We start from the raw sequence: 24,918 nt of genomic DNA, 5'->3' as shown, positions 1-24,918 counted from the left end.
GTTGAAGGGGCTTGTAGGAACCACTGATGGAAAGAAGAAAAATGAATCCTGGTTGTGGAGTTTCTCAGTGTTTCTCCCTAGGTCCCACAGACTCTAAGGCATAAGTAAGCTGCTCAGCACATCTTCCATGCACTTCCCACACCAGAAAACATGCTGCTAATGCTCAAGGGACGGGATAACTTCAGCTGGTGTAACAATGGATAGGAAGAGATTCCCCAAAGGCTGCTGCTCGAATGCAGTTTAGCACAATGCTAAGCAAACATCCCTGACTGCTAGACTGCTGCTCCTCACAGCAGTATGTTGTCTGAGAATTGTTTAGGCTTTTCTAATGGTTTATGGCTTTCAGTAGAACACATGAACACTTTAAACACAATGTGCCAGATTTTACATTTTCCAGAGCATTCTCTATGATCACGGGCTTTTCAATTTTTACAATTTAAAGCATCTTACAAGTCAGAGGCAGCTTGTTTGATTTGGGCATCCTGAGCACAATTTTCTGATATTCCTTCCCTTGGTGAATATCATCTTGCACATAGCAGAAGGAGCAGCTATAATGGTTGTGGATGGAATAGAGGTAATTTTCTTCACAGTGGCTATGGTAGGTCTGTGTTTGATTTGTGCTGGAAACTGTGGCTGTTTTAGATGAACAGTGCTTACAGAGCCAAGGGCTTTCCTGCTTCTCACCCCACCCCATCACCAAGTGGGCTGGGTGGTCCCAGCAGAGGTAAGGATTTCAGCCCATAAAATTAAAAGTAACTATTTCCATTTGATCAAAATGGGCCCATCCACTAGTCATCCCTTTAGTTTCCAAATCTGGCCAAAGATTTTAAGGTCTGATCTTATTACAAATATGAATAAAAGCCAGGGACAAGAGTGAACTTCGACCTGAGTCCCTGAAGTGCTGTGGTTACTATCCCTACAACACACAGCATTTAAAACTTACTAGTACAGCTTCAAGGCCTTTAGAAGAAAAGGGCACTGCTCTTTTCTTTTCAGACCTGAAGTGGAGTTACTTTAGCTATGCCTATTCTTGATTTTTAAATAGTCCTAGAATGAGGTGGAAGGGAGCTTAAAGATCACCTAGTTCCCACTCCTTTAGCACAGGCAGGGGCATTCCTGCCCATGGCAGAAACCAGACCAGATTGGTCAGTGCCCCATCCAACCTGGCCTTGAACACTTCCAGGAGTGGGGTATCCATTTCTCTGGACAACCTGTTCGAGTGCCTCACCACCCTAACAGTAAATACAGAAGAGTCCCAATTAAACAAAAAAAAACTTTTCTTTGGTGTAATGAAGTAGAAACATATAGTAAAGAGTTTAAAATGTCTACAAACCTCCATGTGTTACGAGTGAAAACAAAGTTAGCTATGTTATTGCAGTTTTGTTGTTTTTTTTTTTACCTTTCAGAGAACTGTGTTGCAGTAAAACATGGCTTTAATGTATGTTTGAATTCTTCAACTGTTTCTTTTTGTTAAAGCCTAAAAGATGTTTAATTAGCCTTCATTTGTTTGAGAGCAGGTATCTGACCAAACCAAGAGAGGCAACACTACACATTCCAATTGTGTTTCTCTTGATAAGACCTTAAGTCTTAATTCTCTCTCTAGAAAACTCTGTACAGAATAATGCCACATCTTTTAACTTAAACACAGCAGGTAATTAAGAACACAAAAGAGGGCCAGCAATGGAAACAAAGGGGTGCAAATCACAAAGACCAATTTCAGTCATTGGTGAACTCATTTCATGTACCCTACTACACTCTTACTGTCCGAGGCAATGGAACAGTGACCATCAGATGTCTCAGCTGTGCCAAGTAAAGAATGCCAATGCTTATCTTGTCATCACTTGCTTTCTATTCTTGAGCTTCCCATGTCCAGAAGAGCTCTCCAATTGTAAGATTATGATTATAGCCATAAAAGTCAATATAAGGAACACCTTAAAAGTTTCAATAAATGTACAAATCATTTATTTAAAATTCAAAACTCAGCAATACAAATAAGAAGAAACAATAAATCCAAAATGTAAACACTTATAGAAAATATATGAACTGTACCAATTTAACCACCCACCATTCTTCACAGAAAACAACAAGAAATAGAGAGACAAACCAATACCCAATTGTTCTTTTCTTCTCAAATTCTAGTTTAGAGGTAGAATACCACTGTGAAATCTCAAAAAAATTAATTCAGTAGAATTATGCTACAAATAAATTTGGCCCATTTACTTATAAACGTAATGAAGCCAGAAAAAAGATTCTTACTGAGAGCTCTTGCACAATAAAATTTGGCATGGCACTTTCCAAGAGATAAAGCACCTTTCCTGATAAATACTGGTTTATGTTCTTGCAAGAAAGGGATCCTGTGCTTTTTCCATTACTGACAAAGAAAACATTTAAAAATAGACAGACCAACTTTTTGGTAGGCATATAGAAAGCAAGTGTTTCTCAGTAACTTGTCCTAGAAAGCTAATCTGGGAAAAAAAGAAGTGTAACTATTAAAGTAAGACATTTTGAAAAACTTTATGAATACTTGATGCATACTTATTCTGGTGGCACAGTCCTCAAAGGGGAAGGGGGGGAAGTTAATACAACAGGAGAGGAAAAAAAAAAAGGAAGCATCTTTTCCACTAGCAGGGAGCTGACCGGTTTTTACATTTTATTGTCATTGAGTCAGTTTCCCCTAACTGCTACAATTTTATCCTCTCAGGAAAAAGTGTATCTGTGTGAGACACACAAGAACATCAAGTGCCGTAAAAATTACCCAGGTAATCTCAAAGGAACATATATTCCATTTTTGTTCATCAGATAACCTGCTACAAGTAGAAACAAAAATTAGAATTCTTCAGACAATATATACAAATTCATAAAAAAAACCCAGAAACCGTTTGCAAGCTCAAATACAAACATTATTCAGAAAAACCCAACTTATTAATATAGAGACTGGCTGCTAAGTGCATTATTTAAACTGCTGCATGCAAATAGTGGAATCTATGGTTGTTCAAGAAACTTAACTATCAACAACTGTTAGGCTTCTGCAATTTAGTTTAGCAAGGATTTTCTCAAGTATTTGCTGAAGGACATTTGTGGTTTAGAAGCAGCAAAATAAAATTTGCAGTCTTAATGCCTTCTTGCTTTATGGTATATAGAACTACTTGTCCCAGCCTTCAGAAAAAGAGGCAAAAGAGTCATTTCTACCACAGACTAGCTGAAAACAGGCTTTTATGTGCCAGCTACCTCATTTGGGGCAAAACTACTTGTGTGATGCAGTTTAAATAGTCTAAGCTATATTTATCTGATTTTTCTGAAGCAAATTAAAGAAGCATTTCAATTGTACTCACAGCAGAGCTGGCAACATCACCTGGCAAGTAACCAAGTGATCTCTCCCACTAACACTGGAGGATCAGCCCAGGACAAAACACAAGAGATAAGCTTTTCTTCCACAAAGTACATTCTTCTGCTGATCATGAAGCCTTTCAAAAGGAAAGAATGCCATATTAACACAGGAAAGTCTCAGATCTATTTTAGGCCTTCCAATTTCTTCATGAAATTTCCATCACCTCCAAAGGAAAACTGTGCATCCCTATCCAGCTAAAAGAATATTACACACCTAGATTAAGAAAACTTACTCAAAGAGATGAGTAAATGCTAAGCCATATATAAAACTATGATACTTCCACATCATGATTTTTTGAGAGTTCAAAACAGGGCTGAAAGAAGACAATTTAAACTATACATCCAGTTTTACTCCTTATTTTTCCACCGTATCCCTCATTCTGTCTTTCCCTGTATGTATTTTAATGGTCAGGATGAAAATATTTTCTGTATATACAAACTAATTACATTTAACCCTGTAAAAACTAATCCAAAACTTCACCATTCTTTGATTTCTCTATTTTTAGGCAACTCATCTTCTACACATGCAAGATACTTTTCAGAACATTAGAAAAAAATTTTCTAGTATTTCACTGTTTCCCAAAAAAAAGTAAGATAAAGCTGAATATTTGTTGGTACATGCTTCGCTGTACCTGCATAAAACCATTTTTGTATATACAGGTTACACATTAATAAGGAGAACAGCTGACCTTGGCATTAGTTAAAGCAATTTGTCTTGTCTTTGTGCTTGCAAGTTCTAGTAACAAAAGGAAATATCAAGAAACATCTAGGGGCTTCAACAAAAAATTTACTTGCACCAAGTTTTCCCCCTCTGACAACTCCAAAATCAAAGTTGCTTCACCTCTAACTGTGCAGCAAAAGTGACAATCCAAAACAGCAAAATACATATGCTCCCTCAGTGTCTCCAGTAAAAGAAACGTTATCCAGGCACTGGTCTAGTTTCTTCCAGGTCTTGCAATAAAGCACTCTGCCGTGAAAGAGAACTTACACCTGACCACTGCCTCCAGAGTGCAAGATCCAGAATAGTTTTAAATTCCTCTCTCAATATGCAAAGAAGTCTCTTTGATGTTTGGGGGTTTTATATTGACATTCAAAGAGCTGAGTCCTATGAACTGCAGATCCCCAGGCATGGCAGATTTAAAGCCAAGTTCAGCACCTTCAGAGGACAAGGGTATGATCCTGTGGACTATACACTGCTTTGCCCAGGTAATCAGACATTGTGATACATTAATGCACCTGTACCATTTTCAATACCCAAGAACAACTGTGCTCCAAGATCTAGTTATGAATATGGTCATGCTACAAATGTGCTGTGACTACATTCAGCTAGAAAGACAGCACATTAAGAACCTACCACCTCTGCTGTTTTCTTTAATGCTCCCATATATTCAAGGCACAGTCTCAAAGGTCAGCCTGACTGCAGAGACAATTCTTTGGAGAAGTTGGTACCCTAGAACTTTTTTGGGGTGAGAGGAAAAGAGATGATGGCTACTCTATACACAGAGGCAAGCTTTATTCTTCCAAGGTGAACTTCACCACTGGGAACATGGCTGGTACAAGTCCAATACACCATTTATGCTCTAAATAAAGGATATTAAGAGGCCTCAAGCAGATACTGGCCTCATACCAAACTCCTGAGTAGTGGCAAATTTCAGCTCAGAACTAAAAGCAGACATGCAACCAAAGCTTTCATAAAAACTAAATTATTTTACATGGTAATGTGGCTATAAGAGTCCTTTTAAAAGAGTTGGTTTTAGTGACACCATAATATCAAAAGTTAACCTATGGATCCAGAGAATTACAAAAAGCATCTGTCTTTGTAACTGAGAAATAAACATTAGCAAACCACTGCAACACTGGCTTCCAGTACATGTTGCAAAATGCAACTGACCCCTGTAAATCACAACATAAACTTTTATTTCACTATTGTCTGTCACAAATCACATGGCAAAACAGATTTCCCTTGTCACTGTTGAAGCATACTAAGATACCTGATGGTTTTCCATTAAAAAACTCAACATAGCAATGGCTGAGTAAGATACAGAGCCTGCTGCTTTCCCAGTCTTTAAGTGGAAAGCATAGCCTAGGTATCTCAGCATATTTGCTAACAGGGAAGAAATACAACTTTTTATCCACTTTTAATTAAAATGTCAACCAGTGGACATACAGGGAAAAAAAAAAACCAACCAAAAAACCCCAACAGAGATATTAGGAAATAGTTATGTCATTGCATTTACTTTTAGTATTTATACCTGTAGATAGAAGTAGTTGTGATCCATCAAACTCACTGATGTTGTGAAAGCCACGCAAATCCAAATCCCACACAGACATTAGCATCCTAGTGGAGCAAAACTTATACCACCAAATCTGCTGCTGTAACCCAGCAGGGCAGTCCTGGAAATGATGTTCCCAAATCACATGCCCTTCTGAAATTCTTACTTAGTCCTGGCTGCTACTGGTTCCATTTTGAGTCTTACCTGAGAAGGCAGGGAAATTCAACCCCAGGGCAAACAAAGGTCAGAGCTTGTCTGAAGCTCCCTGAGGTCTCTCTTCTGTAAGTCCTTGTGTATGTAAATGATCTAATTCCTTGCCAGCAGCTTCAAGTTATGTACAAAAAAGTCACTGACTTGGACACTGGTTTTCTGGAATGCATCTTTGATAAACTGACCAAGTTACTCTTGTTTAAGTCAAAGTCTGAAAAGCAACTCTTCATGTTTCTCAGGAGGCTGTATCCTGCCTATGACAGCATATACTGCCTGTATTGACTCCATTTCTTCCCATATTGTTTTCTTCTCTTTGCAAAATAAGAAGTTAATCTTTCTTTGCAGGAAAAAACCAAGCAAATACTTACTGACACATTCACCAAAGTGAATTTTACAGCAAACACTACCACCACCACCATCCACCCCCCAATCTTCAGAATTAATTTAATGGAGGCCAGTTATTAGGATACCAGTTTTATGTTTGAAAATAAAGTGCATAATGATTGTCACTGAGAACTTTGCTGATTTCAGGTTAGCATAGTTAGTGTCAATCCTCAGCAACATCAATAAAATAGTAATTACAACATAAATTCACAGCATGAGTCAAAATGTGAAACAGCACACATGAAAAATAAGTTTTGTATAAACAGAAAAAAGAAAGAGAAAGTGAAATGGAATCCCTAGTCCTTTGTGGAAATGATCCTATTATACAGCTATCCCAACATGCAGCATCTGAAACGAAGAATCACAGTCTGTTTGCTTCCCTTCTACTATTCCTGAATTCAGTTTGTAGCTTTCTGGTGGTGTCTGACAGATTTCACCTTGGACAGGGGAAGATGTGTCTTGAGGGAGCTCTACAGACACAGTGTCAGAGGAAGAATCTTGGCTTTCTGCTGACACAGATACTTGTAGACAGCTGCCCTCCATTTCCTCATTGCAATCTGTGTCTTCATCAGCCTCTTCCAGCTGCTGAACAGATTTTAAATACTGTTCTATCAGTCTGTTGTCCTGCACATTACTAGAACTCTCTTTACTTTGACCACCCTCCCCAGGGCCATCCTCTCCATCTGAACAACACGTTGAAACACAATTGCCATATTGTTTGATGGTTTCCATTGAAAGGGAGCTCTCACTTCCTTCAGCTAAGCTCTTTGCAGAGCTACACAGTTCACTGGCATGAGGCTGATCAGCCGCAGAAGAATGAAAGCCAGAATCTGGGAATTGCAACGAAGACCTTTCCTGAAGATCATCCTCACTAGCTGGAGCTACCAAAGCAGAACTAGCAGCTGGTGGGGTTTCTTGCTCCACTGTGGATGACTGAAGAGGTGGTTTGGATAAACACAGAGTATTGGCTGAAGGGATCCCAGCACCACCTAAATTCTGCATCACTGAAAGCTGCCATTGTTGAAGGGATTTAACCTGTATAGAGAAAAATTCATTATGAAATGCAGATAAATGTATTTTGATTTCAAGTGGATTTCCTGCATTCAGCAACTAAGCTCTAGTATAAAATCCAAGACCAAGAGACAAACAAAAGCTTTCTATATCATTAGGGAAATTTTGTTCTTCTCACTGTGAAATCATCATGGCTTTTAAACCTACATGTCAAACACTGACAGAGCACAAAAGCTCCCAATTCAAGTACCTGAAGAAAAAGCAACCTGTTCTTAAAACCATTTATCCATTTTTAAGAAAACAACCTTATTGTTGGAAGAAAAGCTTATAAAAAGGTTTATTAACAACTTTCCTGCCTCAAAAATGAGTTGCTCACAAGCAACACAGCTTGATACCATTTCATTTGCCATGGGCATTTACCAGTCACATAATTCTTCACAGTTCTGCTTATGCTTATTTAGCTTTTCTTGCATTTTGTCTTCCTTCTCATACCAGGCCACTATTTAGTCTTTAGGAGTAAAAACAGTGTTCTTGCACTAATGTTCTGAGGGTTATTTTCCCCCCACAATATCAGTATAGCAGACAACACAGGAGTAAGAATCTATTAAACCACTCAAATCATTGGAAAAACTGAACCATATTGACTGCGTCTTCACAATCTACAGTAAGAAATAATGTGAATTCACATATAGGCAGATTCAAATTCGAATTCCAAATTCACATTTAAGCAGAAAAACAAGTGGACTAAAATTACTTACCTGGTTCCAAAGAAATCTGATAGCTTCCTCCTGTACAAGCCTTTGCATTTTATCTTCCTCTCTTTCTTTTCTCAGTCTGCAAGAACACACATCCAAAATTTATACAGCTTAAATAAGCAACATTTGGGTAACAAGAGCAACAAGAACACATAAAAATGCCTACTCATAGAACAGCATTTTTGAAAGCCCAACATTAAGAAATTACTGCAGTCTGGCTTGCCATAAATACCCAGCTGCTGACTTCAAGTTTCTTTTTCAGTTACATTTAAATTCTGCTTCCTTTTACTGCAGCACATTTGTTGGCTTGGCAATAATGTGTCTTTTTGTAAACTGCACCTGAGTTCTTTTTTTTTCCTGCACAACTATCACCCCCCCACACACACACACACCAAACAGTACTTCTTCATTGCAAATTATGCTGTCCCACTGATATATGGATGGAGTACGATGTGTAATCATTGGGAGTTTCTAGAGGTTCACTGAGCACTCAACTTGATTTACAGAGCTTTTGTCACTTGTGAGAGTGAAGAAAAAGAGCCTGTCAGTCTGACTGATCCAGGCTGATCCTGAAAAATATTAAGTAAATCCAGAATTTTTGGCTTACAAATTGAGGAACTTTGACCATGATCTTCTCCAAACACGGATTCACAGGACCAAAAATTAGAACAGAACAAAAAACAAAGTCACATTTTAAAATTGTATCATAAAAGTTTGAGGAAATTCTTCTTTTTACCAGCAACAGAATAATGATTCTCAATATGGACACTTGATTTATATACTCTAATTGTGAGGAGACAAATAAAAAAATACATCCCACTCAGCAATTTCTATTTTGAAATATGCAAGTCCTCCTAAAATAGGAATAGAAAAACCTGTTCCAACCCAATCCACTTATAGAAGACACTTTGAGCGTATGAATAGCTATGTGCAAAACTGTGCTTACCTTACAGGAAGTGATTCTGTAATGTAATCAGTTTTATGTTTCTGATGCTAGGTTCTACTGTGAGTAGTTATATTATCTATATCTGTTCTGAAATACTCTGGAATGATGGTTATATTCAGACAGACTTGCAAATACACAGCATGACCTCAACTTACTTTTCTATTTCAGCTGTTAAGTAAATGATGTGCTGCTGCATTCTGTGTAGGCGAATTTCATTCCGCACTTCCTTGGCTCGAGGATGGTGGTTCCTTGTGTAAAATCCTCTCCAGGAAGCTTGAAGCTTAGTAGCTGCTTCAGTCATCCTTTGCAGTTCAGTTGCACCTTGATCAGCTGGTGCTGCACCTTGCACAGCCAGTGAACCAGACCTTTCTTCAGTCATCTGGTCAGGACAAAGAGTCTTCACTCCTGATTCAGCACCTAGCAAGGTGCTGGGGTGACTGTGCAGAACTTCAGAGGCCCCTAAATACTTGCCAGTCCTTGCAGCCAGGCCAGCTGTTACCAGATCACAAGCAGGCACCTGCAGGATTTCTTTGATATTCTCTTGTGTTTCCACCCTTCCTGCTGCTCTGTTAGGGTGCTCTCCTGTAACAGACAAAGCTTCTTGCTTTTTAATTGTTTCCCTACTATTATTATCTCTCACACCTTCAATCACTGTATCATCATCATCTTCTAGGCTCGAATTAATTCCATGTAGCTTCAGGTCTGAAGCTGGAGACACTGGAGACAATCCTGAAGCAACTGGCATGAAAGTAGACTCTGAGGATAAAAGGCTGCTGTTTAGTTTGTCTTCATCTGTCTGCACATCTTCGAGGTGTAGCTCCTTGGGAAAGCTTCTTTCATGAAGAAAAGTGTTCTTTACTGCATAGGAATGATCATTGTTTGCACTTGGTCCAACCCAAGAATTCCTCTGGATGACAGGTTCTAGATAGGCAGAAAGGCACATTATAGTTTTAGAGTATTTCAATAATATTAATAGTTTGTTTAATTCATAGGGATTCCCAATTTGGTTTTGACAGTTCACACCTGTGTGGGTAAGATGATCTAACGTATTAGTAACAATTAGCATTATTTCTGTATCAGGACAATATTTACCACAGTAACATCCAGACTTGGCAAACACTGGGTACAAGAAATTGCACAAACTGCACTTCCTTGGAGAATAAACTTGTATAAAATGCAAAAGTCAAAGCAGTAACTCTTATTTTGTTGGACTGGGTTTTTTGCCTAACCAGCCTACTAGCATTTCAAGACAAATAAGCATGGACTGGATATTTTTTTAGAAACAATGTACAACTTCAGTTGAGAAAACAGAAGATCAGTAAAATAAAGCAATAACAGGGCCTTGTTCTGAAATTCCTTCCACAAAGTTACCTATGCTCAAAAGAAAAATATTTATTTCCACAGCTTAGATCACAGGTGTAGATAAGTTACTTACCCTTTTCAAGAACCATCTGTGATGGCTGGGCCAGGCCACTGTGTTCATGAGCAACTGGCACTGCTTTGCTGGGAGCAGAAAATGTACGTGGTTCCTCATTTTGGTTTTCATGCATCAACTGCCTCTGGTGGAGTCTAAGCACAGAGTGCCAACAATAGATTTTATGCTTCATTTAAACTTTCATTTGTACAGAAAACATCTAAAACAAACTAGTAACTGTTTCAAAAGAAACAAGTGATCAAAACATTCTAAAGGAGAGGCTTGTTATGCAGACTCCTATACACACAAGACACTAACAGGACCACTCACAAAGTGGGAAATTGCAGTCTTTTCCTGCTCCCCTTCCTCCAGCCCCTCTTTCTTCATTACATGTAAAAAAAAAAAAAAACCAAAAAAAACCCCAAAAAACCCCCACCAAACAAACAAAAAACCCAAAACAAAATAAAAAACTAACCAACCAAACAAACAAAGAAAACAACCAAAACAAAACAAAAAGAGAAAAAGCCCAGTGTTCAATTCTGACTACAGACTCAAAACCATGAGGAATCTCTCCATACAAAGAAGTCATGAAAATATTTTAAATTTCTAAAGTAGAATACATTATGTGTGTAGGTATAGAGGAGTTTGAGGAATGATGGGAGTATCTTACATTTCAAAGTGAGTGAATCAAGGAATAGGTGCTCCTTTTACTAACAGCCCAAAATCCTAGTACAAATCAACAAATACTACCACCAAAAAAAAAAAAACAAAAACACCCTTTACAAATTCAGAGAACACACAGGTTGTTTTAGACCAGCTAAATTAGAAGCTCAGGAGAGAGAGGACAAAGTCAAACTGTCCTATAAATCATATACGTATGAGCATATATACAGGTGAGGATTTGGGGGGATTGCTTTTCCTACTTGTCGTGGTTTGAGGGGAAATGTTTTTTTTTTTTGGGATGGTGTGGTCACGCCAGTCGGTGTCCAGATTTTTTCCTTTCAATCATAAGTTGGAGCCTTCTCTGCTCTGTCTCTGATCACATCTCACAGTAGATACCAGGAAAAGAGGTTTTCTCATGGAAGCACTGGCATTTCACCAGGCTCAGACCATGACACTACTAGGGCTTTTTTTTAGCTTGGTTGTTGAGGGTTTTTTTAATTTTTGAAGTGTTATATTTAGCAGAACAGGTTCCTGGATTTTCCCCAGAAACATGTGAAGGCTAGATCACTTAGCTAGAGATTCTAAGGTCAAGATGCCTTGACTGCACCTTCTCCTCAAAAACAGCTAAAACCTTTCTATAATTTCTTCCTGGAGACCAATGTACACTTGCAAAGTGGGCAGTAACTCCTTCCAGATGCTCCCAAGTTTCTGGCCCTTTTGATGAGATATCCTTCTGCTAACTACAACACTTTGGTTGCTCAGCTTTTTAACCACACTATGCCACTTAGGTAGCCTGTTTCTGGGAGCTGAATTTTCTGCTCTTTCTGCAAGAAAAAGTTTGTCAATAAGTCCTGGGGAATAGAACAACTTGTATTGCTTTGTTTTCTGGCTTCTAACCAAAATTTGCTCACCTTTACATGGACAAGAAACACACCAAGATAACTCTACTCATCTATTTGCAACCTTAGCAACACAGCTACTGCTGGCAGAACCAGCAGGCTCTCCAGAGGCCTCTGCTGACAGACCTCAGATGCCAGACACAGATGGACAAATGCATCGCTGGGAACAGTGCCCGCCAAAGGACAACTAACTTTAAAACCAAGAAAGAACATCCCAGCAATAAAAAAGTGGCTAATACACCAGTGTACCACAATAGTGTCCTCATTTACAATTAGAACAAAAGCTAAGCTCCTTTTTGAAGTTTTCATTGTTTTTTTTGTGTGGCAATAAAAAAAAAAATCCAGTGCATAGTTTATTTTAATCACAGTTCTAACAAAAATTACTTTCAGTGTCCTACAAAGCACAGACTGAAAAGTATGAAGGAATTTTCCCCTAGATAACCCAGAAAGCATGAAAACACTCCTGCTGCTGCTGCCTTGCCTCTCATTCCCATCTAGGACACATTCTGTACCTCCATGACACTTTGTGTCTCCATCCCTCACTGTTACTTTGCAATTCTTAAAATGAAATCTTACTACATCTTACACATCAGATAAATAATTATGTTCTCAATTACATTCTCTAAGAAAGAAACTAAGTTCTCACCTTTGCTTACTCAGTATTTTTTCCAATTTGGCATCCTCTTCAGTCTGGAGTCCAAATGCAGATGTGAGAGGACAAACAGTAGCCAAGTACTGAACTAACTGAACATGCTGCCCAGGTCGAAATGACCTTCCTTTCCCTTGACTGTAGAGCCATTCTGCTTTCAAACTGTTAGGAAGGGGGAAAATGGTTTAATAAATGGCACCTTTGATAAACAGCATAGAAACAGTAACTTTGTTTTCACTGCAGTTCTTCTAGTGGGTACAGAAGAACTAATCTACAAAGCTAAGCAAGACTTGGAACATGTGCAACACCCAGGGAAACTGGCAATGTCATTATCAGAACAATGCATAATGTACTAATTCACTTAAGCATGGATGAAACAAAAAGGAAAAAACCCACTTGTCCAAAACTGCGCAGTGTCTGCTTTGTGTGTAGTCTTAGAGCACTGAAAAAACATTTGTCTCAATTAACTTATCAGCAAAGCTTTCACAGAAACAAAGAAGTTCACAAAAACATGCAAAACAGACACAGAGAGCACATATTGCTAAGAAGTATTCAACAAGTCTGTTTTTCAAATTAATCTCTGCCTGAGATTATTTAATACAATACAGCTACATGTAATAGTGTAGTTAATACAGAACATGCCATTAGTCATGAAAAAGAAGTATAGAATTCCAAGAGCAACTTTCCTGGAAAGTCTTAGCATGTTATGGTGAAACAGAAATAGAATTGGTTTACCTGTGACCAAAAGAAGGGCATCTTTTTATTTTAGTAACAGGGAAAAAAGGACATTAATGTTTTAGAATATGTTAGTGTCCTGGACTGGAATGTGCTTATACTGGATAATATTTATGCTTGGACTGTTCTGATGTCAAGAACTCTGTATGCAGATATCATAGTGATATAATGAGTACAGTGATACAATAACAAGTGATTTGAGCAAAATAATATTTAACTAATCGATTAAAAAAAAGGCCAAATCTAGAAATGCACATGCAAATCATGCTTATATAAGGGCAAATTTGAGCTTCCCCCAAGACAACAGCTTTAACACCTGCTGATTGTCACATTCTACAAGGTCAAAGAGGCTGTAAAGAATGGTAACAGTTCATCGGTGTCTGGTACCCTAAGTTTGGCTTTGTAGAAGTGCTTCTGTGATTTGAGCAACAAAACAAAAGCTTAACTTCATAATTCCATCAAAGCTAACTAAATAATAATTCCAGTGTAAGTGATGAACAATTTAGCTAAAGCAATTATAGCTTAGCCAAACTTCATGCAATAATTTTAGAGATTTATTAATACTATTATGTCACCTTTCCTTCTGAGAAATCACATATCCATCAAGAACTTTAAGGTTCAGACACCAGCTGACAATATAAGGCCTGTAGTCAAAGCCAGGGACAGAAGGTGTGGCCATCACACAAGGATTGTTCATAACTGACAGCTGTTCCAATTGCTGAAGAGAGGCCAGGAAAGAAACCTTGAGAAAACAAAATACATTTGTTAACTGAGCAAAACATTCCACATTTCTCCTAACTACAGCTGGACAGCTTTTACAAAACAACAGAATGACAAATAAATCAAAAATCACACTCTATGTTTGAACATAAAGGACTACAAAGGACCTTCTATCAGCTACTGCCATTTCCCACTGATTCTTCTGTAAATGCTAGTCCTTGGAAAGTATTACCTCCTATTAAAATTTGGGAATGGGGCTTTATGTATAGAAAGGTAGCATGAAACCAGTTTACTGCAATAGCTGCTGGATTTTGAAAACAAGCAAAGGAAAAAAAAAGGCAAGCCAAAAAGCTGGAAAAACTCTGTCCTGTTTTGAAGAGAAATTATTACAAAAAAATTTTCTTCCAACATGAAATCCCAACCAAGAGTTTTGGCTGCTACTTATAATAAATCAAACAAACAAAACAATAAACAAAAGTCACAGGCAGATTATTTGTTTCTCTTACACAGTTTGAAAAATAGGTCAGTGGCAACAAGTGCAATTCAAACCTCTGTTCTAATCCCAGCAGCTGCAGACGCTGTCTGCAGCATTTAATCAGCTCAGCTTTCAACTTTCAGACAACTAGAAAAGGTTAGGCCTTTTGTTATTCATCCTTGAATAACAAAAACATAACAGAAAAAAACAAATTTCTTTCCAGACTAAATTTTAAAAGACACCATTAGCTCATGCAGCTAATACAAATACGGTTATTACATATAAACAATAAACTATTAAAAGTTGGGTTGTTTCAAAGAAGAGAGCCCATTTTCAGTTACAATCTCAAAAAACTTGTTCCAACTTCCCTCCTTCAGTCTACCTAAAGACAAGGCGATCTATCTTCTATATCTTACCTCATTTAAATCTCTGATTTCATTTTCTGCCAAAGAAAAAACAGTCAAACTCTGAGGTAGGCAAGCAGGGGCAGTGCGAAGTGAAGTTACAATATTTCCATGTAGCAACAGAGTCTATAAAATAAAAACACATGATGAACACATGATGAAATGAATGTTTGATCAAAACCCACAGATTTCTTTTTCAGGCATCACCTGACAAAAATACATTGCAAAAGAAGGATAAGACTTTCTGGTCACAGTTCCAAAAAAAAGTATTTGGAAACATTTTTCTCTTCAGTCTGCATGTTGAAGGAGTTAGAAGTATGTTTTGTTTTGACTCATGATAGGAGATAAGAGAACAAACAGTTATGAAGAAGATATCACCATCGTATCTTTATCAAAATCATTAAAGTGGCTATAGAAAAATCACTGCCTCATCTCCTGCAACTTCAAAACAAGGAAGAGAGAATTCACAGGCTTCCCTCTAGAAATTACAGTTAATGAATTAAAATGCTCTAAGAGCTAGTGTTCAAAGAGTGAATGTCTAAAGGCAGCAATTTTCAAAGCAAATTTCTTTGTGTATAGAATGCATTAAAAACAGAGATAGAACATCTACCTTCAGTGAAGTAAGCTTGGAGAGATCGCCTAATTGAGCTATGTTATTGTCTGACAGATCAAGATGCTGAAGAGACAGACAGGAATTTATTTGTTCAATGGCCTACAAAAATAAAGAAATTAGTTACTCAAAGTAACCCTTTTTTAGCTACTAAATAAAACCAGGTCTCAATAATTATAAATTATTTTGAAAGATAAAAAAAACCACTAGCTAAGTAACACAAAATAAAAAACGTTTTAATACAGTTGTATTTTAAAGATAACTCTTTTTCCTGTTTTGCAGACTACTTCCTTCTTTCATTCATTTTTTATATCAAAACTGTTATTTTTTCCTAGATAAGTCCACTCCAAAAGCTGCCATCCTCTATTTCATAAGCCAGTAGACATAAAACATTAACATTGTTGCTCCAATCAAAACATATTCAGATTTCTTCACAGTATTTTCCAAATTTCTATAACACAAAAATCTGGTAAATGCAACAAACTAAACACTTTACCTTAATGTTATTTCCTGCCAAATTCAGCCATTCCAGGTGCACCAAATCCTTCAGCCCTTCCACATACCCAATACTATTATGAGGCAAGTTGAGCACTCGGAGCTTGGTCAGTTTTGCCACACCCATCATTCGCACCAAACGGTTGTTGGCTACGGAGAGCTGCAGATGGACACACAAAATAAACAGTTTTAACTATGCAGACATAGTAAGATCTTAGTTCTAGTAGTCAAAAATCTGCTCCAACAGATACTTGTTCAATCTACGTATTTCATTTTCAAGCAAATGACACAGAAAAAAAACCTGCAAGAGCCAGGAAATAAATTACTGATCAAAGAGCATGAGTCCTCACAGCTCACTCCACAAACTTAAGAGGAAATTCTCCTAGCAACAGCTAAATAAAAAGAATGAGGAATTGTGTCATATGAAAATAAGGTTTTCATTTCAGAATTGCCAATTCATTGTGCAAATTGTTGCCCCATTCCTGGTGTAAAATTGCACTTACTGTCAATATGGCAGAGGATGAAATATATTTCACACAATTCTCAAACAGGTCCTGTGCTAATAGGACTGTAAACCACAAACTTTTCAAAGGGTAAATCTTGACTAATCCTGACTAGACACACACCTCAGTAACATGATCACTAAGTGTGGTAAAGGTTTGTTGTAGCAACAAACCCCACTTCTGCCAACTCAGTGTAGCTGGCCTGCAGAAGTTAACACGCAGCTTTGAGTCTATCCTGAAAGTTCTTTCAGTGATAACACAAAGTTATTTTTAAGGTTACAAAGCCCATGTACTCAAGAGCTAAGAAGTATCAAAATTTGAGTTATCAGTGACTTTTCTAAGTGTTCTTATCATGTCCCTCCCCCATTAGGATTTACTTAGCTCATTTTTAGTTACAGCTCCCTCCACTATCAACTGCAGACCTCCACTGAAAGCAAAGCTTTCTACTTTAATCAGCCATCATTTATTTTTCTGTGAAGACAGTAACTGCTAGCTTACTTCAATTACATAATAGTGTCTGAAGGCAGAAGATGCTAACATTATAGCACCATTGCTTGATAACAATTTCAAGTCAAGCAACACTGACCTGCATCAGATTCCTGCATTTCTCCAAGTGTTCCAATTTAATTATCTGATTTTTGTCCAGAATCAGAGTCTGAGTATTAGCATCACAGGGCAAGGTTGGACCCAGTTTTTGCAATCCTTGACCTGAGTAGTTGATTACCAAGCCTTAGAATAAAAAGGAGAAAAAAAAAAAAACAAAACAAAAAAAAAGCACCAGAAAGTTTATATATGAGAACATGTACTGGAAAAGCAATGCAACATAAAAAGATTTGTTTTATAATAGATGCAGATAATTTGGAAAAATTGATTAACCTTCTTTTCCATGTAAAAGTGAAGCAAATTACTTCAGCTTGAACACTTTAAGAGTAACTGATCCAGTTACTGGAAGATATACACCCCAGACACTGTCCCAGTTAAGAACTGACAGAATTCTGAGAAAGTCACAACAGATCCTTTGAAGTGAGATGAAGCAAAATTCTGGTAGCTAAATTTAAAGGTGTGATCCTCAAAACCCCAAATTTCAAAAGAACCTAAATTTTAAAATTCTTCAGAGAATTTAAGTTTTGAGCAGCTTGAAAACTAACTATGTGTAAGCATTCTATCTAAACTAAGAAGCCATTCTTGCAGCCATACTACAGCACTGGGGGGATTAGGAGGAACAAACTGCAAATGGGCTAGCAGACCACTGACTTAATGCAACACACAATTCAAATGCTCCATGCAAAAAGGGTCACTACAAAAAGTTAAAAGGCAAACACTTGCCATCTACAGAGAGCTTGAATCACTGGGTACCCAAAGTGACACCTGATAATTGCAATAATTTTCATACATTGAGCCTCTGCTATATATTTGATGTACAAACATCACTGTAGTGCTTCTTGTTCTCTTTGTATCTGTTCAGCAAATAATGCTTCCTTTTTCAGCAACATATCCCAAATAATGTTCGCACCCTAATATGATGCACATATTAATAGTACAGTTTATAGTTTTTTAGGGTTGTTACACTATGGATGGAAACAAATATTTTTTGGGTACCATTTTGTCAGCTAGAGAACATGCACTTCTAAAAAAGATGTCTGATGACATTTCATATTCCCATCATTTTTTTCAAATCCACAGTTACCCCAAGAGCTTTGGAGTGCAGCAAGGCAGAGCCAGCAACCATCACATTCCTGTCTCTACATATTCAAGGAGACAGTGCCACTTGTTTCTCACTCAAGAAGTCACTTCTGCAACGGCTTGGTCACTTTAATTGACCAGACAAACTTTGCATCTGCTCATTTATCCAAGGGTTTGTTAAAAAAATCCACAACTGGCCCCTCCAATCCAGGAGAGAGTCAAGGACCCACAGTACTGAATTGCAAGAGTAATCCTTTTATTCAAACTCAGGCACTTAGAATGTGGCTTTACACATGGTTCTCATAGATTTCCAGCATTCAAGTATAACGTGATCCAACTGCTACTTAACACAACTATTTGCAAAGAACCTGTATTTCTATGGCAACATCATCCACCTGCTTCGCTATTGAACTAGACATCCCTGCAGTTAGACTTGTTATAATCACTTCTCCATGATGCTGACAAAAGAAGGTTTTCACAGAGGTGCTGAACGACCTGGGATGCTGGTGTTACCTCCCTGTCTGGGGGTATCCTTTATGAGCATCTTCAAGATTCAGAGAAGCATGGGTCCCTCTTTCAACATCATTTGTCCTTCTCCTTGCAACAAGCTTTAGTTTGCTCGCTTAACCATGGCAATTCAGTATACAGCATGAATTATATATACACGTGTAACTCTACAAAATTAATATGATTCCATTCTATAAAGACTCATTGATATAATACCTGGGGAACGAGATTTTCATAATAGGCTTTCAGGATCCATGAAAACATTTCAAAATTGCTTATTTCTCGTTTGGCAGGAACCAAGGAACTACACCCTCAGAAGTGGCGCTGTCCCCAAGACTTCTCAGCCCTCCCCTCCAGGGAAAACAGGCCCTATAGAATTCAATTCTTGGCCTATAAAGGTGCTACAAGGCTGCGGGACCCTCCAGCACGATGGACAGCCGCTCCGTCCTGCACCGAGCCAGAGGCGCTCCTCAGGGCGGGAAGCGGTGCCCGCGCCGCCCCCCTCGCCCCGCGCTGCCCCTGCCGCTTCCAGCCCCGCGGGGCCCTCAGAGCGGGGGCACCGGAGCGGCCGAGCCGGCCCCTCGCCGCGAGAGGAGGGGGCGCCGCCGCCTCCACAGCGCCGAGCCCCCCGCACCCCTCCGAGCGCCATAGCGCCTTTTGGGATCCGCAGCCCCCAACATCGCGGCCCCGCCGGCTCCCGGCACCTGTCTGGGGCTGCCCTTACCCGCTCCGGCCGCCTCATCCCCCGCCCCGGCCGCGGCTGCCGCCATGCCCCGCGCTTGACAACACCGCCAGGCAACCGAGCGCCGATGGGCCGGGCCGCTCCACTACGGGAGCCCCGCGCCCTTTATGCTGGCTAGAGCGTCGGGTCCCGCGTCCGGGGCTGCGCCGAGGTAGCCCGGCCGGGCGAGCGCACCGTGAAGCCGCCGCTGCGCGGCCGGGCGGGGCGGTGCTGCCGGCCCGGCCCTGCCCTTCCCGCTCCGCTCCCGTCGGGCCCCGCGCGCCGCTCCCGACACCGCCTCCCGGCGTCCCCTCCGCCTCTCCGGCCCCTCGCAGCCGCCGCCATCATGAAGTGAGCGCCCCATCCGCCGCTATCCGAGCCCATCCGCCGAGGGGAGGCCGCCGCGGGGCCCCGGCCGCCTCCCCCGGCCACCCGCGCCTTCCCCTAACTCTTCTCTCCCGCGCAGGGTCGAGCTGTGCAGCTTCAGCGGGTACAAGATCTACCCGGGCCATGGTCGCCGCTACGCCCGCACGGACGGGAAGGTGAGGCCGGGGCGAGCCCCGCGGGCGGCGGCGGGGGCGGGCTGGAGCGGGCCCTGCGGACCGGAGGGTGCTGCGCCCGGGAGAACGGCCGGGCAGCGCGCGGGGAGCGGAGGCCGCGCCTTTGGGATTGTCCGGAGACCCCGGTAGTGTTGATGTGGCCTCTGCCCGATTCGTTCGTATCGAGCTATGTGAAAACAGCATCGGTGTCGAGGTGCCGTGGGTGCTCCGCCGGAGATCCTTGCGGTGTCGTAGTTTGGGGTTGAATTTTAGAATGCTGTTTCCAAAGGGAGTTTTAAAGCAGCAGTGTAAAATAGCAAAGTTGTGTAGAGAATGCTGCTTAGACAGTCCTGCATCAACTGCTAAGATTCGCTGGAGCCAGCAGCTGGTCTCCCAAATTAATTCAGTATAAATCTTGAAAGTAAAATTGGGTGGAGAGCCCTTTCAAGCTGTCATGTCACACGCAGACGGGATTGTCCCTACCTGTGAAAGGATGGCTTGGCTTTTGAGCATCCCAGTACAGTCATCTTTCTCTGCGGAATTCCCGGCAAAATGACGAGCAGATAGACTGGCTGAATCCTTGTGAGTGCTCCTGGGAATTAGGTTGTACTTTTAATGGAATTATATAGCTGATAAAAAAACAGCTTGCGCGTTCTGCCTGTTGTTATAGACAAACAGGTTAGTGTCACTAGGCCAAGGGGGAATCGGGTGGAGCATTGGTCTCCCTGTGTTCCCTAGGCCAAGTTTTTGAGTCACTCCCACATACAGGAAGTACATTGATGCTTGAGACAGACACTTGGGAAGCATGATGCTGGACACAGCTATTCATGCTGTGCCTGAAATACAGCAGCACTGGATGCAAGTGGTAATTTGAACTTTTTTCAGAAAAATGAAGATGCTTCAGAATGCCTTGCAATACATCAATATAACAATATACAAATATAACAAAATTGACCAATATAACAAAATACAAAACTTGAGATTTCTTGAATTATCTTCTAAAATTTTGAATAGTCAGAGCTGTGTTTAAGATCTCCAAAAACATCAATGTCGAAAATCACTGACTCAAGGAATACTTGATGCAGACTGTGATAATGTCTTTCATAGAAACAAAGCTTACACAAAACATTTTGCCTTCCCAGGTTTTTCAGTTCTTGAATGCAAAATGTGAGTCTGCATTCCTTTCCAAGAGAAACCCTCGTCAGATCAACTGGACTGTTCTGTACAGGCGTAAGCACAAGAAGGGACAGTCAGTAAGTACACACCAGCCAATGGCACTGGCAGTTGGTGACCAAAAGATGTGGTTACTGCTCTGTCAGAGGTCACTTAAGTGTGCCAGTGTTCAGCAGAAGTATGACCCAGGTTACCAGGATGAAGACTAGTTAATAATGGTGCAAACATGAGTGCAGTTGTATGAGTTTATGCACCACTTCAACAGAAGCATTGTATTGTGTTGTAGCACTTCTTTTGAGAGACCACTCAGAGCCACAGTATGTTCAGTAGATCTTAATAATTGTAGGAATGGCATGTTTTTGAAAGTTAGTTTTAGGGAAGGTGGCTAATGGTGTTTCATATGCAGACTTTGTAAAAATTTGGTCTTGTAAACTTCCTCAATGGTGACAGCATAGGAAGCTGATTTTGGGGTTAGAGGGGTGGGGATGACACTCCTAATATACTCTCCTTGAAAACTTTGGGCTGTAGCTTAGCAGGAGGTCTTTCCCTATGTAGCTGTCATTGCATGAAAAGGATAAATTATGAAGCATGTAGCATGAGGTAAGCTGCAGTGCTCTTGTTTAAACTTGCACAGCAGAGGAGCTTTGAGAAAGGCTTACATCAATGCACTAAGTCAGTATTCTTGCCAGTTTGGTTGAAGAAAGTTGATGCGTGCTTGGTTACACTGTTCCCCCAGCACCTGATCCACTTGAATAGCTGAGGAGTGTTTTCCTTTCAGAAGACACCATCAAAGGTTTATCCTTCCCCCCTTTTTTCTTCTGGGAGTTACAGATGGCTGAACTTCTAACATTCTTTGAAAATTTTTTCTTCGTACTTTGCTGTAGAAGCACAGAAGATACAGGGTCTAATATGTGTGTCTCCAACACTGATAGCTGGACAGCTGGGGAGCCAACCAAGGCTTGTTGGTAGTAACACACTGAAAAGAACAGGATGTGGCTGGAGAAGGGGCCACGTGGAGGTAGGGCAGCACTTCTCTGTACCCAACAGAAGGAATCTCTAAAGTGAGGAGTAAAATTCTACTATAGTGTACAGTTTTAAATAGCTTCAATTTGAGTAGCAGCTTGTTCCTGTAATTGTCTTTAGCCATGTATTTAATGTCTTGTGATGCTAATTGTCTGTGTGTGTCTCCTGCCCTCTTAGGAAGAGGTCCAAAAGAAGCGCACACGCCGTGCTGTGAAGTTTCAGAGAGCCATCACTGGTGCCTCTCTAGCTGAGATCATGGCCAAGCGAAACCAGAAGCCCGAAGTACGAAAGGCACAGAGGGAACAAGCTATTAGGTGAGAAGTCTGATCAGTGGAGCTATCCTAAGCTTTTTAAAGATTTCAGTACTATCCCAACCTTTTCAAAGGTTATAGTACTTTTCATACAAAAGCTTAAACTCTAGGTGACCTCTGTGTTTTATAAGATTTTTGTGGGGTTTTTTGTTTGCTTTTAATCTGTATATTTGTATGTAAAACTGAGTAATCTTGGCAAGAGATAGTGGCAGAAGAGAAGGATCTCTCCTTGCGTTTTCCTTTGTACTTTTGTCAATCACAGTTCCGCTGTCTCTGTAGAAATTCCTTCAGGGGATAGTGACTATAGAGGAGAAATCTGCAGTAATGCATTCCATTTCTGAACTTGGGAAGCTCTTACAGTGCTGAAACAAGGAAACAATGAATGGCAGACATGGATAACTTCCACTTTTTCTATGAATTAACAGGGCTGCAAAGGAAGCCAAGAAGGCTAAGCAGGCAACCAAGAAAACAGCTGTTTCTGCTGCAAAGGTGAGATGCAATAGGCAGTAGAAATTATAAAATGGAATACACCATGTTCTGCTGTGGCACTTAATTGGAAATTCCTGTTTCTGTTTTGAGGAAGCATTTTTGTAACTTTGTGATGTGAAAGCTCCTAGACTGGACTTCTGTACTATAATTAAGCGTACCCAAACAGCTGCATAGAATGAATCTTTTTTACAGAATAAGTAAATATTACAGGAAATCAATTCTCTGACCTAATATCAGAGATAATTAATAGATAAAAACTTGCCTGAATGTGACATCTTCACTATCTAGGAACTTGGTAACTATATTGGTGAGTGCTACCATGTGTTTCATTATCACTTTTGAATTAATACCATATGCTGGCTTAGTGTTTTGTTTGTAAACAAATGCTAACATGATCCTAGTATTACAGTTTGCAATTCTAGTCTGATCTGATTTCTGTCAAGAGTACATACAGGGACACTTTTAGAACTGCAGATAAATACCTTCTTTTCACTCATACTTCATTATTTCTCTACAGGCCCCTACAAAGGCAGCACCTAAGCAGAAGATTGTGAAACCAGTCAAGGTTTCTGCTCCCCGCGTTGGTGGAAAGCGCTAACTTGCCAAACTGTTGGTCATGCTGAATAAACATCTGATGGAATTCATTGCTTGTGCCATGGTCTGCTCAGCTGTGTGAGATACGCTGAAGGGAATGAGTCTGTGAAATGACTGTGTCTGGGTTTTGCAGACTGAAAACCATCTTCTGCCATAAAACGCTTTGTTTCTTAGACAGTCTGCTGTATTAGCACACACTTCCCCAGTCTTCACTAAGTGGCTCACGTAGCAGAGAAGATGGAGCAGGTATTTGAGGAGTGTTCTTGCCTGAAGGCCAGAACAGCACCTAAGTTTATTCTGCATCTATGACAAATGACATAAAAAAAAGTTTCTAAGATCAGAAGTACATACAATCTAAAAAGGGGTGTGAAGCAATATAATCTGTAAATTACTTACAAAGGTCCTGTGTTGTGGAATTCATGTAGCACCATACAGAGAATCAGATGTGGAGGAGGTTTAAAAAAGGGATTGGATGGTTTCACAGACTGCATGGCTCCTACACACAAAGACTCAGATGCAACTTCTGGGTCAGGAAGTTACAAAACTATGAATTGTTGGAACCTGTTGTCAGGAAAAGGAAGCCTGTAAAGATTGAATGGGTTTCAAATGCAGCTTATGTTACACAGTTAAAACTCATTTGGGTTCATATTTAACTTGCTGAATGCAGATAGGGGTTCGTTCCCTTAGTAATTTTCCTCCCTCCCACCGCTAGAGGGATTGAAATTCCTCATGGGAGTTCCTCTGCCTAAAAACTGCACTGTGCAGACAGCGTGCCCAGACTTTGCCAGTTTTGCTGGACAGCAATAGCCTTGGCAAAGCAATGTCCTGATTTACCAGAACCAAAACAGAAACAAAATCTTCTCTGTTTTCTGGATCAGTTACTTTTCTGTTGATACCTTGAGGATTCGATTTGTTATCTTACACCAGTCAAGAAGACAGCTGTGTTTTAACTTCCTGCAGTCCTTCTGGGCTTCAAAAACTATGGCTGTAATGGGCACTGTGGTAATAGGCTATGCTCACACCTTTTTTGAGTTTTAGTAAAATAGATAAGGGTCTGGATGAAGGCTACAACCCATTTAAAAAAAGGTTTAGCTTAATGGTATTAATGGAATTTGCACCATGATCTTCCAAACAATTCTGGTTTTTGCTATTAAAAAAACAACAGCAACAACAACAACAAAAAAAAGCACTTTAGAAAGAAATTTAAGGCTTTTAAACTGGTTAACACATTTGAAAGCAAAGGAGCCAGAAACTGGAGGGGGAATGAGAGGAAGAAAAATTGCCTGTAGTTAGCAGGGAAAAGAATTTTTAATAATTTAAAAATGAAGGCTGAAAACACCTCAAT

General features: G+C 40.0%; 2 protein-coding genes across 3 annotated transcripts; one reads left to right on the top strand and one right to left on the bottom strand.

Moving 5' to 3' along the window:
• Positions 1–1,939: 1,939 nt before the first annotated feature.
• On the bottom strand, positions 1,940–19,684 carry CEP97 (centrosomal protein 97). 2 transcript variants are annotated; one of them, XR_009485116.1, is made up of 12 exons: positions 19,448–19,684; positions 17,120–17,262; positions 16,032–16,190; positions 15,536–15,637; positions 14,938–15,051; positions 13,902–14,068; positions 12,589–12,753; positions 10,402–10,535; positions 9,122–9,887; positions 8,024–8,099; positions 5,865–7,289; positions 1,940–3,464 (listed from the first exon to the last, which is right to left on the bottom strand). XR_009485116.1 is itself a non-coding variant. In XM_059836798.1 (11 exons), the coding sequence occupies exons 1-11, from the start codon at positions 19,491–19,493 to the stop codon at positions 6,576–6,578; spliced, it is 2,586 nt and encodes an 861-aa protein (XP_059692781.1). In that variant the 5' UTR covers positions 19,494–19,684; the 3' UTR covers positions 1,940–6,575. The 2 variants fall into 2 exon arrangements, 1 of the variants encoding a protein (XP_059692781.1); XM_059836798.1 differs by having other exon boundaries at positions 1,940–7,289.
• A 2-nt stretch (positions 19,685–19,686) lies between these two features.
• Positions 19,687–23,623, top strand: RPL24 (ribosomal protein L24). The gene is made up of 6 exons (XM_059836814.1): positions 19,687–19,795; positions 19,911–19,986; positions 21,126–21,236; positions 22,357–22,493; positions 22,916–22,979; positions 23,497–23,623. The coding sequence occupies exons 1-6, from the start codon at positions 19,791–19,793 to the stop codon at positions 23,575–23,577; spliced, it is 474 nt and encodes a 157-aa protein (XP_059692797.1). The 5' UTR covers positions 19,687–19,790; the 3' UTR covers positions 23,578–23,623.
• The last annotated feature ends 1,295 nt before the right edge of the window (positions 23,624–24,918 follow it).

Source organism: Haemorhous mexicanus, chromosome 2, assembly GCF_027477595.1.
Source record: "Haemorhous mexicanus isolate bHaeMex1 chromosome 2, bHaeMex1.pri, whole genome shotgun sequence".
In the NCBI taxonomy this organism is placed as follows: domain Eukaryota; kingdom Metazoa; phylum Chordata; class Aves; order Passeriformes; family Fringillidae; genus Haemorhous; species Haemorhous mexicanus.
The sequence above is the reverse complement of the archived record's forward strand: the minus strand, read 5'-3'. Positions and strand labels throughout refer to the sequence as shown.